At 46.2% G+C, this 14,388-nt stretch overlaps 1 protein-coding gene, 3 long non-coding RNA genes and 1 pseudogene across 19 annotated transcripts in view; 3 read left to right on the plus strand and 2 right to left on the minus strand.

Moving 5' to 3' along the window:
• Positions 1–13: 13 nt before the first annotated feature.
• Positions 14–2,268, plus strand: LOC127926306 (uncharacterized). Of its 15 annotated transcripts, XR_008123930.1 has the most exons (4): positions 303–418; positions 467–498; positions 669–913; positions 1,408–1,885. It is a non-coding gene; the product is annotated as an uncharacterized LOC127926306 (long non-coding RNA). The 15 variants fall into 15 exon arrangements; XR_008123931.1 differs by lacking the exons at positions 303–418; positions 467–498 and adding an exon at positions 14–34 and having other exon boundaries at positions 1,408–2,268; XR_008123932.1 differs by lacking the exons at positions 303–418; positions 467–498 and adding an exon at positions 46–66 and having other exon boundaries at positions 1,408–2,268.
• LOC127926305 (uncharacterized) lies at positions 2,056–2,806 on the minus strand. Its single transcript, XR_008123929.1, has 3 exons — positions 2,726–2,806; positions 2,275–2,643; positions 2,056–2,151 (listed from the first exon to the last, which is right to left on the minus strand). It is a non-coding gene; the product is annotated as an uncharacterized LOC127926305 (long non-coding RNA).
• A 428-nt stretch (positions 2,807–3,234) lies between these two features.
• Positions 3,235–5,048, plus strand: LOC127926304 (uncharacterized). Of its 2 annotated transcripts, XR_008123928.1 has the most exons (4): positions 3,235–4,166; positions 4,223–4,390; positions 4,456–4,567; positions 4,623–5,034. It is a non-coding gene; the product is annotated as an uncharacterized LOC127926304 (long non-coding RNA). The 2 variants fall into 2 exon arrangements; XR_008123927.1 differs by having other exon boundaries at positions 3,235–4,390; positions 4,623–5,048.
• Positions 5,049–8,249: 3,201 nt separating this feature from the next.
• Positions 8,250–9,854, minus strand: LOC127926307 (tRNA methyltransferase 10 homolog C-like; annotated as a pseudogene).
• Positions 9,855–12,837: 2,983 nt separating this feature from the next.
• The window catches only part of LOC127926312 (progesterone-induced-blocking factor 1-like), a 33,370-nt gene continuing 31,819 nt past the window's right edge, over positions 12,838–14,388 (plus strand). Inside the window, exon 1 of the mRNA XM_052511737.1 lies at positions 12,838–13,730. Within this exon, the coding sequence (XP_052367697.1) occupies positions 13,470–13,730 (261 nt within the window). The 5' untranslated portion in view covers positions 12,838–13,469. The remainder of the gene's footprint in view (positions 13,731–14,388) is intronic.

Genomic DNA, 14,388 nt, shown 5'->3' on the forward strand with positions numbered 1-14,388 from the left:
AGGTACAACACACAGACATGATGCTAACCCACAGGTACAACACACAGACATGATGCTAACCCACAGGTACAGTAGGACTTCTATACAACACACAGACATGATGCTAACCCACAGGTACAACACACAGACATGATGCTAACCCACAGGTACAACACACAGACATGATGCTAACCCACAGGTACAACACACAGACATGATGCTAACCCACAGGTACAACACACAGACATGATGCTAACCCACAGGTACAACACACAGACATGATGCTAACCCACAGGTACAACACACAGACATGATGCTAACCCACAGGTACAACACACAGACATGATGCTAACCCACAGGTACAGTAGGACTTCTATACAACACACAGACATGATGCTAACCCACAGGTACAACACACAGACATGATGCTAACCCACAGGTACAGTAGGACTTCTATACAACACACAGACATGATGCTAACCCACAGGTACAACACACAGACATGATGCTAACCCACAGGTACAACACACAGACATGATGCTAAGGTACAACACACAGTCATGATGCTAACCCACAGGTACAGTAGGACTTCTATACAACACACTAGTGGTAAAACTCACATGGGAACATAAAGTTACTGTGATCCCCACCACAGTACCGGCGATACAAATTATGTGTTTGTCTCCCAGGTCTCTGGAGCAGCTGCTGGTCTCTCTCCAGTGGGGTCGACAGCAGACCTACTACCCCAGTGGCCAGCCACTCAGCACGGGAGAACTAGCCCTAGCCAATCACAAGCTGGCGGACGCCATCAACTCCCGCCTGCTGGGAAGGTTGGGCCAGTAGGGAGCAGCAGTGGAGCCGGGCTGGGGGAAAGGAAGACAGGTCTCAGAGCTCCCTAACACCTCACACGCCTGCTGAGAAGATGGCTGAGAAGGTAGGAAGTGGAGTGGGGACTCCCCAGCAGGACTCTCACACTGGCCTCTAATCCAGAAACAACCTGCTCACTCTTTCTGTCCCCCCAGCAGGACTCTCACACTGGCCTCTAATCCAGAAACAACCTGCTCCTCTTTCTGTCTCCCCCCCCAGCAGGACTCTCACACTGGCCTCTAATCCAGAAACAACCCTCTCACTCTTTCTGTCTCCCCCCAGCAGGACTCTCACACTGGCCTCTAATCCAGAAACAACCCGCTCACTCTTTCTGTCTCCCCCCAGCAGGACTCTCACACTGGCCTCTAATCCAGAAACAACCGCTCACTCTTTCTGTCTCCCCCTCCCCCCAGCAGGACTCTCACACTGGCCTCTAATCCAGAAACAACCCGCTCACTCTTTCTGTCCCCCCCAGCAGGACTCTCACACTGGCCTCTAATCCAGAAACAACCCGCTCACTCTTTCTGTCTCCCCCTCCCCCCTCCCCCCCTCTCTTCTCAGGTGTTGAAGATCCTGGACCCGATTTCCTGTTCAGACAACGAGGAAGAGCCCTCCCCCCTCTCTATCTCCGACTCCTCCCCTCGGCCTTCCTGACCAATAAGAAGAGCATCGGCCGGTTCCACCCTTACACTCGCTATGAGAACATCACCTTCAACTGCTGCGAGCGCTGCAGCGGAGACATCCTGGTCCTCTAGGGGCCAGAGGGCAGGGGTCGTGACCTTTAACCTGGACAGGTCGCGCAGGCCGCTGTGAGGAACACCAGTCGACTCTCACTCCGTCGAACCGTCTGGTTTCACAGCGGGACTTGACTGGAAGCACGGCAGAAGCTGACGAAACAACCGCTGATTTTAATTGGCTGATCTCTCTCAGTCCGTCACCGTCTCATAACTCTTAGAACCTTCCACGACATTGTGGGCTTCAGAACGTGAGCAGAGCAAGTGATTTAAACAAGGAAGTGAGTTCGGAGAATCTGAAAGTGTTCCATCTTAGAATCAATGGGGCTTCCCAAAAATAATATGGTCAAAGTCGGACCACGGACGGCCGAGTGTCTGTGGGTTTCTGGTCCTTCCTTGTACTTGACTGGTGAATTGAGGTTACTGATTAGTAAGCAACTACCTTCACCTGGTTGTCTAGGTTACTAATTAGTAAGGAACTCTCCTCACCTGGTTGTCTAGGTTACTGATTAGTAAGCAACTACCTTCACCTGGTTGTCTAGGTAACTAATTAGTAAGGAACTCTCCTCACCTGGTTGTCTAGGTTACTAATTAGTAAGGAACTCTCCTCACCTGGTTGTCTAGGTTACTGATTAGTAAGCAACTACCTTCACCTGGTTGTCTAGGTTACTAATTATTAAGGAACTCTCCTCACCTGGTTGTCTAGGTTACTGATTAGTAAGCAACTACCTTCACCTGGTTGTCTAGGTAACTAATTAGTAAGGAACTCTCCTCACCTGGTTGTCTAGGTTACTGATTAGTAAGCAACTACCTTCACCTGGTTGTCTAGGTAACTTATTAGTAAGGAACTCCCCTCACCTGGTTGTCTAGGTTACTAATTAGTAAGCAACTCCCTTCACCTGGTTGTCTAGGTAACTAATTAGTAAGGAACTCCCCTCACCTGGTTGTCTAGGTTACTAATTAGTAAACAACTCCCTTCACCTGGTTGTCTAGGTTACTAATTAGTAAGCAACTCCCTTCACCTGGTTGTCTAGGTTACTAATTAGTAAGGAACTCTCCTCACCTGGTTGTCTAGGTTACAGATTAGTAAGCAACTACCTTCACCTGGTTGTCTAGGTTACTAATTAGTAAGCAACTCCCTTCACCTGGTTGTCTAGTTTACTAATTAGTAAGGAACTGCCCTCACCTGGTTGTCTAACCCTGCTGAAGACTAGGGAGTCATGATGATGCCCTCAGTGTTAGAGACAGCATCTATTGAGAGAACCCTGCTGAAGACTAGTGAGTCATGATGCCCTCAGTGTTAGAGACAGCATCTATTGAGAGAACCCTGCTGAAGACTAGGGAGTCATGATGTCCTCAGTGTTAGGACAGCATCTATTGAGGAGAACCCTGCTGAAGACTAGGGAGTCATGATGTCCTCAGTGTTAGGACAGCATCTATTGAGAGAACCCTGCTGAAGACTAGGGAGTCATGATGTCCTCAGTGTTAGGACAGCATCTATTGAGAGAACCCTGCTGAAGACTAGTGAGTCATGATACCCTCAGTGTTAGAGACAGCATCTATTGAGAGAACCCTGCTGAAGACTAGTGAGTCATGATACCCTCAGTGTTAGAGACAGCATCTATTGAGAGAACCCTGCTGAAGACTAGTGAGTCATGATGCCCTCAGTGTTAGAGACAGCATCTATTGAGAGAACCCTGCTGAAGACTTGAACTCAGGCTAAGATGCTATTTATCAAACTAAATGTCGTGTAAATAGAAATGCATTCCTCGATGGTGGTACTATTGTTTAACCTTTATTTAACTGGGCAAGTCAGTTAAAAACAAATTCATATTTACAATGACGGCCGACCGGGGAACAGTGGGTTAACTGGTCTAGGAACAGTGGGTTAACTGGTCTAGGAACTGTGGGTTAACTGGTCTAGGAACAGTGGAACAGTGGGTTAACTGGTCTAGGAACAGTGGGTTAACTGGTCTAGGAACAGTGGGTTAACTGGTCTAGGAACAGTGGGTTAACTGGTCTAGGAACAGTGGGTTAACTGGTCTAGGAACAGTGGGTTAACTGGTCTAGGAACAGTGGGTTAACTGGTCTAGGAACAGTGGGTTAACTGGTCTAGGAACAGTGGCAGAACGACTGATTTTAACCTTGTTCAGCTCGGGGATTCGATCCAGCAACCTTTCGGTTACTTGCCCATCTCTCTAACCACTAGGCTACCTGCCTCCCAAGCAGTATGATTGATTCACCATCAGGTTTTTAAAAATTCTGAGTGTTATATTTATTGAATTGATCTGATGAGTATTGTAGATGTGTGGAAACAGGAGAGGCAGGGCTGTGGTCAGAGGATGTTTCTGACAGACAGGAGGTTGTAGATGTGGAGAGGCAGGGCTGTGGTCAGAGGATGTTTCTGACAGACAGGAGGTTTTAGATGTGGAGAGGCAGGGCTGTGGTCAGAGGATGTTTCTGACAGACAGGAGGTTTTAGATGTGGAGAGGCAGGGCTGTGGTCAGAGGATGTTTCTGACAGACAGGAGGTTTTAGATGTGGAGAGGCAGGGCTGTGGTCAGAGGATGTTTCTGACAGACAGGAGGTTGTAGATGTGGAGAGGCAGGGCTGTGGTCAGAGGATGTTTCTGACAGACAGGAGGTTTTAGATGTGGAGAGGCAGGGCTGTGGTCAGAGGATGTTTCTGACAGACAGGAGGTTTTAGATGTGGAGAGGCAGGGCTGTGGTCAGAGGATGTTTCTGACAGACAGGAGGTTTTAGATGTGGAGAGGCAGGGCTGTGGTCAGAGGATGTTTCTGACAGACAGGAGGTTTTAGATGTGTGGAAACAGGAGAGGCAGGGCTGTGGTCAGAGGATGTTTCTGACAGACAGGAGGTTTTAGATGTGGAGAGGCAGGGCTGTGGTCAGAGGATGTTTCTGACAGACAGGAGGTTGTAGATGTGGAGAGGCAGGGCTGTGGTCAGAGGATGTTTCTGACAGACAGAAGGTTTTAGATGTGGAGAGCCAGGCTGTGGTCAGAGGATGTTTCTGACAGACAGGAGGTTGTAGATGTGGAGAGGCAGGGCTGTGGTCAGAGGATGTTTCTGACAGTTGAAAAGGTAAAAGGTTCCCTACATATTCCGGGTGTTTCTGTTCTGTTTGAATCTGGATTCTTTGCAGAGGGGAAGTGACCCGAAGATGTTGCTGTAGCCTCCGTTTGCACTGGGAGGAGGCAGAAAGGCATCGTATCTGCTGTCCAATGAGATTCGAGCAGAAATCATCTGATACCCAATGATATTAGATCTATATTTGTGTGGAATAATTCAGGAAGGACCCCTTGACTTTGTCCACATTTTGTTGTGTTACAGCCTGAATTTTAAAATGGATTAAATTAATTGTGTTTGTCACTGTCCTCAATACTCTATAATGTCAACGTGGAGGTGTGTTTTCAGAAATGTTTACAAATTAATAAAAAATGAAAAGCTTAAATGTCAAGTCAATAAGGGAAAAGGGGGATACCGAGTCAGTTGTACAGCTGAATGCATTTAACTGAAATGTGTCTTTCGCATTCAACCCCTCTGAATCAGAGAGGAGCGGCTGGAGCTGCCGTAATCGACAACGACGTCTTCGGTGCCCAGGGAACAGTGGGTTAACTGCCTTGTTCAGGGGAACAGTGGGTTAACTACCTTGTTCAGGGGAATAGTGGGTTAACTGCCTTGTTCAGGGGAACAGTGGGTTAACTGCCTTGTTCAGGGGAACAGTGGGTTAACTGCCTTGTTCAGGGGAACAGTGGGTTAACTGCCTTGTTCAGGGAACAGTGGGTTAACTGCCTTGTTCAGGGGATAGTGGGTTAACTGCCTTGTTCAGGGGAACAGTGGGTTAACTGCCTTGTTCAGGGAACAGTGGGTTAACTGCCTTGTTCAGGGGAACAGTGGGGTTAACTGCCTTGTTCAGGGAACAGTGGGTTAACTGCCTTGTTCAGGGAACAGTGGGTTAACTGCCTTGTTCAGGGAACAGTGGGTTAACTGCCTTGTTCAGGGGAACAGTGGGTTAACTGCCTTGTTCAGGGAACAGTGGGTTAACTGCCTTGTTCAGGGGAACAGTGGGTTAACTGCCTTGTTCAGGGGAACAGTGGGTTAACTGCCTTGTTCAGGGGAACAGTGGGTTAACTGCCTTGTTCAGGGAACAGTGGGTTAACTGCCTTGTTCAGGGGAATAGTGGGGTTAACTGCCTTGTTCAGGGGAACAGTGGGTTAACTGCCTTGTTCAGGGGAACAGTGGGTTAACTGCTTTGTTCAGGGGAACAGTGGGTTAACTGCCTTGTTCAGGGGAACAGTGGGTTAACTGCCTTGTTCAGGGACAGAACGGCAGATTTTTACCTTGTCAGCTCAAAGAAGGGGAGATTCGATCCAGCAACCTTTGTTACTGTATCGGGTATTCAACCCCTCTCGTTGTGGCTTAAATCAGTTCAGGAGTGAGAATGTGCTTAACAAGTCACATTAGTTGCATGGACTCTCGCTGTGGGCAATAATAGTGTTTAACATGATTTTCTAATGACTTCCTCATCTGTGTATTATCAGAAGGTCCCTCAGTCCAGCAGTGAATTTCAAACACAGATTCAACCACAAAGACAAGGGAGGTTTTCCAATGTCTCGCAAAGAAGGTCATCTATTGGTAGATGGGTGAAAATTGGAATATCCCTTTGAGCATGGTGAAGTTATTAATTACACTTTGGATGGTGTATCAATACACCCAGTCACTACAAAGATACAGGCGTCCTTCCTAACTCAGTTGCCCGGAGAGGAAGGAAACTGCTCAGGGATTTCACCATGAGGCCAATGGTGACTTTAAAATAGTTACAGAGTTTAATGGCTGTGACAGGAGAAAACTGGATCAACAACATTGTAGTTACTCCACAATACTAACCTAAATTACAGAGTGAAAAGAAGGAATCTACCTGTACAGAATAAAAATATTCCAAAACATACATCCTGTTTGCAACAAGGTACTAAAGTAATACTGCAAAAAAATGTGGCAAAGAAATGAACTTTTTGTCCTGAATACAAAGTGTTATGTTTAGGGAAATCCAATACAACACATCACTGAGTACCACTCTCCATATTCTCAAGCATAGTGGTGGCTGCATCATGTTATGGGTATGCTTGTAATCGTTAAGGACTGGGGAGTTTTTCAGGATCAAAAATAAACAGACCTTTCTGGACAATAAACTAAAACACAGGAAGATCTCTGGGAGAGGAAACCTTTCTGGTTCAGTCTGCTTTCCATCCAGACACTGGGAGAGGAGTTCACCTTTCATCAGGACAATAAACCTAAAACACAAGATCAAGATCTACACTGGGAGAGGAGTTCACCTTTCATCAGGACAATAAACCTAAAACACAAGATCAAGATCTACACTGGGAGAGGAGTTCACCTTTCAATAAATAAAACACAAGGTCAAGATCTACACTGGGAGAGGAGTTCACCTTTCATCAGGACAATAAACCTAAAACACAAGGTCAAGATCTACACTGGAGTTCCTCACCGAGAAGACCGTGAATGTTCCCGAGTGGCCGAGTTACAGCTGACCTAAATCTACTTCACAATCTATGTCAACACCTTTGGAGTGTAGTGTGTGAGTGTGTGTGTGTGTGTGTGTGTGTGTGTGTAACGATCAACAACCAATGAGACAGACGGAGCTTGAAGAAGATTGAAAATAATAAATGGGCAAATGTTGCACAATCCAGGTGTGGAAAGCTCTTTAGAGATTTACCCAGAAAGCCTAGCAGTTTTAATCGCTGCCAAAGGTGCTTATCTAAGGTATTGACCATTAAGGTTTTCACTTTTGTCATTATGGGGTATTGTGTGTAGATGGGTGAGAATTATTCAAATTGGTTGTAGGTCATTGCTAGACAGCCATTTTCTTTAGGTCTTTCCATAGATGTTCAAGTAGATGTAAGTCTAAACTATCTAGTCAGGAACATCCACTTGTCTTGGTCGCAACTCTAGTGTAGATTTGATCTTGTGTTTAAGGTGTGAAAACATGAGATATTTCAGCTAATTTATTTTTCAACACGTTTGCACAAATTTCTCAACACATTTTCACCTTGTCATTATGGAGTATTATTTGTAGATGGGTGAGATAAAAAAAAAGATCAATTGAATCCATTTTGAATTCAGGTCAAAGGTTATGACTACTGTACATTTTAGTGGCCTTTTATTGTACCCCAGCACAAGGTGCACCTGTGTAACGATCATGCTGTTTTAATCAGCGTCTTGATATGCCGCACCTGTCAGGTGTTCAAGGCATTTAGAAGTGCTTTTCATCAGGTCATCTCTGAATCCATTAACACAACAGGGTGAAACTGAAGAACATTCAGAGGAGAAATGTCTCAGAATATTTGGCCCAATAAGGCTACAATTTCTTCCTCCTGCAATTTCTTCCCGTCCTCTTGGCTGTACTGTTTCGATCCTCCATCTTGGTTTTTAGTGATGTCCGTATCTCTGTCTCCCCTGGTGGTGGTCTGTGTGTTCTGTCTGTTCTCTGCATCCCCTGCTGCTTCCTTACTGACTGCTCACCGTGTCTCTGCTACTGAATACACTGTCTTTATGTCTGCTAGTGGATCCTCTGTCTCTCTGACCACACCATTCATCTGTTTCTGTCTCCACTCTGTCTCCATACTCATCTCTGTCTCCAGTCCTGACTGCTCTGTCACTGTCTCCTCTGTCTCCAGTCCTGACTGCTCTGTCACTGTCTCCTCTGTCTCCAGTCCTGACTGCTCTGTCACTGTCTCCCCTGTCTCCAGCCCTGAACCCTGTGTCTCCTCTGGTTCTGCCACTAAACCTCCTGTCCTTATCTGAGCCTCTGTCTCTGTCCTGCTGGGGTTTCTCCTGGTAGAATCCATCATGTTTCCTCTTGGGTACGTGCTCCAGCGCCTCCTCCCACCTCCCGCTCTCCTTCAGTGTCAGCAAGATGCGTATCATCTGATCCAGGGTCAGGTTCTTGGCCCCCGTCTCCCATTGGAGGAAGTCATCAAGCGGCAGACGGGCCGTATTCAGCTTCAGACGCTTGGCGTTGGCCAGGGAGAGCCCTGATTGGATGGAGCGGTCCACCATGGAGCCCACGATGTAGACCTTAGAGTTGTCGAAGGTACGCAGGACGTTGGGGGAGTCAGCCGTCAGGTAGACCAGGTCGTCCCGGGGAACAGGTCCACGTGACGTCGCTCTGTGGAGGTGATGAGGAGGCGCTCCCAGGCCTCGGCGCCGTAGCGTTTAACCAGCTCCCTGTGGTAACCCCGTCCGGCTGCAAGTTACAGAAGTGTAGGTGAAGGAAGGGGTCCGGGGCTCGGCGGTTCCACCCCTCCACCTCCATCAGCTGGGACACAGTGTTCTCCACCTCCCGACGCGCCATCTGCTGTTCGTAGGACATATCGAACACCAACGGCTGGCCGTACACCATGGCCTGGGCCGACCTCCACCCCAGCAGCTTGTCCAGGGAACGACCCCAGAACTGGAGAAGGAAAGTGTTCCTCGGTTCCCCCTCCTCTCCTCTCACACCGCCAGGCCTGATCCTATCGTCCTCCAGAAACCTCTCGCTCCTCTCTGCCTTCTTCTTCTCCTGTTTCTGCTTGTGGTTGTTCTTGTGGCCCTCCTTGATGGCCAGGTATTTCAGGTACTTCTTCTTGGAGGACTTGGTTTGGAACTCGGCCAGGATCCCCAGCTCCTCGTCAGTCATGATCTCTGGCACCAGCTTCCCAGCCTGACGCCACATCACTACCAGCTCTCTGGTGGCCTCCAGTGGGGAGACCTCCTCCTGCCCTGCTACACCTCCTCCTGGTCCTGAAGGAGCAGCACCACCACCTCCCTCCTCACCTCCCTGTTTCTCCTCCTCCTCCGCTGGGACCTGAAACCTCATCACAGACTTCCATATGTCCAGGTCCAGTTTCTCTTCAGTCTGATCTTCTTTAGACTGAGGGAGGGGTACATCTTTTCTTAGTGTGGCCCCAGTATAGAGAGGCCGGCTTAGGGGTGCAAAGTGGTGGGGTGGGAGAAGGCAGGTGAGTGGTAGCTGTTTATTTGCGACAGTGGATACCAGCGGGAGACGCCGACGCAGCTCGTTCAAAAGCGGTGGTGTGAGAAACCTCATCATTTCAATGGTTTGATGATACATGAATATGGAGTCAAGATGTTGACACTCACGTCGTTACATTTAAAGTTCCAGAACTGTCCATCAGGAGAGGAGGAAATACCGTTCGACGTGCAGACAAGATAGAAAGCGACTGTGTTTATGTTCCAAAAAAAAAATCATACAAAAACTGCAATTAAGGTCCACTCTCAACAAGGACAGAATGGGTCATATAATCGTGGTAATATTCCATTGAATGTCTTACATTTGTGTCAGTCTGAATTCAATTTTACATCCGTGCTCATCGGAAGAAAAATGTCGAAAGGTCACGTTGTAAACGTGTGCAACGCCATTTTTCAGTCGTGCTGATGCAAGTGCAAAAAATATTTGTTCCGGGATTAATGTTCTGGGCATAACAATTTGTACAGAAGACTCACATTTAACCAATCATACAAAAAAAAACATGTTATTTTCCCACGTCAATACATAGTAAACAACGTTAAATGCAAGAGACAATTTGGAACCGGAAATTACCCTAAACTACCAACTGAGTTTAAACTTCACCTGAGTCCTGCTCAATGGTTCGTCTATAAACTAGGTGACTGATAGGGGGCGCTGTGTTGAAGCCAAAGTGCCCCCATCTTGACACTCCCCCACCGTTGTAAAGCATATTTTGGAAGCTATAGAAAGGGTGCTCCAACAAACGCTAAAAAGCCCATTGGGCGTCTATTATCAGAATGCTAACAAAATTAGCACAATTAATAGCGAATTCCCATTGAGGTTGCTAACTAAATATTCTATATTCATTTTCTTGCCACGTGTATTATATTACAAACACCATAATGCATACTTTTAAATTATATTATTTTAGCGAAACATAAAATATATATTTTTAAATTCCTTAAAGTATAATTGTTTTAGATTACCTATGTTATTGTTCCCAAATACTTAAATACATGTAATTTTGTCCTTGAAACATTTAAAGCTGCAATATGAACGTTTTTAGAAAACCCCACCAAATTCACATAGAAATGTGTGCTATAGATCTGTCATTCTCATTGAAAGCAAGTCTAACAATCAGTAGATGTGTCCTATCTCTATGCTTCCCGTAAGTTAAAAAAAAAAAGTTTTTGTGTCCTTTACTTTAGGTTTTGTACACCAGCTTCAAACTGCTGAAAACATATATTTTTTGGTTTTGGCTAATATATTTCACAGCGGTTTAGATGGTACAATGATTCTCTACACTATACTTGCTTGTTTTGTCAACATAAACTGAAATGAGGCAAACTATTCTAAATGTTAAGCAACCAGGAAATGGTGGAGTGATTTCTGAATACTGTATATTTAATTGAAATACTGTAGAATTACTTTCACTCCAATGGAAGACTGCGCCTACTGGGGAGTGGCAAAATGGCCGACCAGTGGCTTCAAAGCCTCTCAATGGCCAATACATAGAATCATCAATCCATGGTTTAAATACATCTTTTATATTTTCCTATTTCTGAGGAACAGAAGTTATGTCTGTTGGACATCAAACAAGCTGATGGATATAATGTAGGGCACCTGTCTAGGGAGGACACCTGTCTAGGGAGGACACCTGTCTAGGGAGGACACCTGTCGAGGTAGGACACCTGTCAGGGAGGACACCTGTCTAGGGAGGACACCTGTCTAGGGAGGACACACCTGTCGAGGGAGGACACTTGTCTAGGGAGGACACCTGTCGAGGGAGGACACCTGTCGAGGGAGGACACCTGTCTAGGGAGGACACCTGTCTAGGGAGGACACCTGTCGAGGGAGGACACTTGTCGAGGGAGGACACTTGTCTAGGGAGGACACCTGTCGAGGGGAGGACACTGTCGAGGGAGGACACCTGTCTAGGGAGGACACCTGTCTAGGGGAGGACACCTGTCTAGGGAGGACACCTGTCGAGGGAGGACACTAGGGAGGACACCTGTCGAGGGAGGACATAGGGAGGACACCTGTCGAGGGAGGACACCTGGAGGACACCTGTAGGGTCTGAGGGAGGACACTGTCTAGGTGGACACCTCTAGGGAGGACACCTGTCTAGGAGGACACCTGTCGAGGGGAGGACACTTGTCTAGGGAGGACACCTGTCGAGGAGGACACCTGTCTATGGAGGACACCTGTCGAGGGAGGACACCTGTCGAGGGAGGACACCTGTCTAGGGTGGACACCTGTCGAGGGAGGACACCTGTCGAGGGAGGACACCTGTCGAGGGGAGGACACCTGTCGAGGGAGGACACCTGTCGAGGGAGGACACTTGTCTAGGGAGGACACCTGTCGAGGAGGACACCTGTCGAGGGGAGGACACCTGTGAGGCATGAAGAGCAATCAACTGTGGTCATGAAGAGCAATCAACTGTGGTGGGGGGGAGCACTGTGGTGGGGAGCATGAGGAGCAATCAACTGTGGTCATGAGGAGCAATCAACTGTGGTGGGGAGCATGAAGAGCAATCATTGGAGTTCCCGATGTATGGTAGAAGAGACTGAGATTGCTCAAATCAAAGGCAGTTGAGATTCTCCTATGCAGAGGCTGTCAAAAGGGTTGAAAGAGTGAGTATATCTGAAGGTCTTGCGGTAGTGTAGAATGGGATGCCTACATTGGAGCCTTCAGCACAGGCTGAGAATCAACAGCAGGACCCAGAAATCCTTCATGTGAAGATAGTGGACTCTGTGTAATTTAAAGCATTGGTGATAGACGGAACTGCACAAATTGAAAGTAAATCAAGAAAGATTGATATAATTGTTAATGCAGCTGAACTGTTTCTGGGATTAAAATCTTTATACATTAATATTATTATTTTATTTTTAGTTGTTAAAGTTTTTGTTTTCACCCCACCCAGTAGGTGGTGGCAATGTACCATTTTGGGATGTAGTCCGCCAATAAAACCTCGAAGAAGAAAACCGTGCTGCCTGCCTGCCTCCGAACTTTCTCTCTCCCTCTTAACCATCTCCCTCAGATGACCACTCAAAGCCATGAATTTTCCATTGACTGTCAATCTCATTATGTTTTGTTTTGTTTCTTTAAAGCGCGTCGAGATCCTTTATGTAATGAATAGCGCTAAAAAAAAAAGTTGAATAAACTATTATTAAATGTTGCTGTTGTTTCTGGCGAACATTTTATGTGGTTGCAAAACAAACGGAAGTGACTCGGATGTCACTTCCGTTTTGTTTGTTGTGATCCGCGAGCGGCGGTTTCTATGCGATTCGAAGCGGGACCGTTGAAATTATGAAAACAGCGACCACCGAACATTTAGGGTTGTTCGCGAATATAAATAGTTAATTGCTAAACCCCATTTAATTTATGGGATATTAACAACAACAAAAAAATATTATAATTTGTAAGGAATTAGCCAGCTAGCTATGAAGCTACTTGTCGGACAGTGAACTTTTCCAACTATTCGACGTTAGCTAACTATAACTAGCTAACTATAACTAGCTAACTAACTAGTACTGTACAGTGGCTAACAGTTAATACAACCACAGACAAGGAGCTCGTTACCAGTATATGTCGTGCAACAGTCGACGTTGTTAGCTAGTTAGCACAATCATACAACTAGCTCGCTAACGCCTTTAACCGTCCTTGAACTCTTTTGAGTTCGCTAATCCTTAATCTTCGGTAATTTATATGGTAAATTAATAAATAAATCTTCGGTAATCTTCGGTAAGTTATATGCTCAGCAGTTAGCTGGCAAAAAAAAAAAAAAAAGCAGATCACTACTTGTTTGACAAAAGCGAGGTAGCTAACGTTTATCTAGCTTCAAAATGCCTGCGAAGAAGACGCAGAAAAACCCGTCGGTGAATATCTCCAGCTCCCTGGAGGAGTCGGAAGAGTTCAGTCTGGAGACCACGGTGCCCACGGAAGACATCTCGTCGTCGGACGAACGGGACCGCACCGGGACGCAGAAAGTCACCCGACAGCTCATCGAGAGGAAAGAGCTACTGCACAACTTACAGCTGTTAAAAATAGAGATGTCGCAGAAAAATCTCATCGTAGATAACATGAAAGTGGACCACTTGACGAAGGTAGTTCGCTAGGATCTCAAAGATGTTCTGTCGAGCTACCAAACCTTCACATCAGCATACATGTGGGTTGCTTCTCAAATTAGTCTCCTATTCTATTACTTGTGACTAGAGGGCCCTAAAGTAGGGACGTCAAACGACGTTCAGCCTGCTTCTTTTATGTTATCTTTAACTCTACATGGTTGGAAAATAACTTTGTAAGTAAGTATTTCACTGTTAGTTTACACTTGTCTAAGAAGAATGTGACATAAAATGTGACTTGCTGCACAGACCCTATGGACACTAATATTATAATATATAATAATAATAATATATGCCATTTAAGACGCTTTATGACTTACAGTCATGTGTGCATACAACGTATGGGTGGTCCCGGGAATGAACCCACTACCCTGGCGTTGCCATGCTCTACCAACTGAGCTACAGAAGGACCACACTCCTCTAGACCCCCCCCTAAAAAAAAATCAATCTGTCCTGCTTTAAAGTTACTCTTGGCAGTTTTAATAGTATAATGCACAAGGTGCAATTTCTAAATTGGGTGGTGAATAATCAGGTCCTCTTGTCATGTCAGTCATTACAGACCGTAGAGAGATATTCATAACGTGTCAGAAATGTCCAGATCAACGAGCCCACGTCGGCTAAAGTTAAAAAATAAAAACAT

This window comes from Oncorhynchus keta, unplaced genomic scaffold, assembly GCF_023373465.1.
Source record: "Oncorhynchus keta strain PuntledgeMale-10-30-2019 unplaced genomic scaffold, Oket_V2 Un_contig_7382_pilon_pilon, whole genome shotgun sequence".
Taxonomy (NCBI): domain Eukaryota; kingdom Metazoa; phylum Chordata; class Actinopteri; order Salmoniformes; family Salmonidae; genus Oncorhynchus; species Oncorhynchus keta.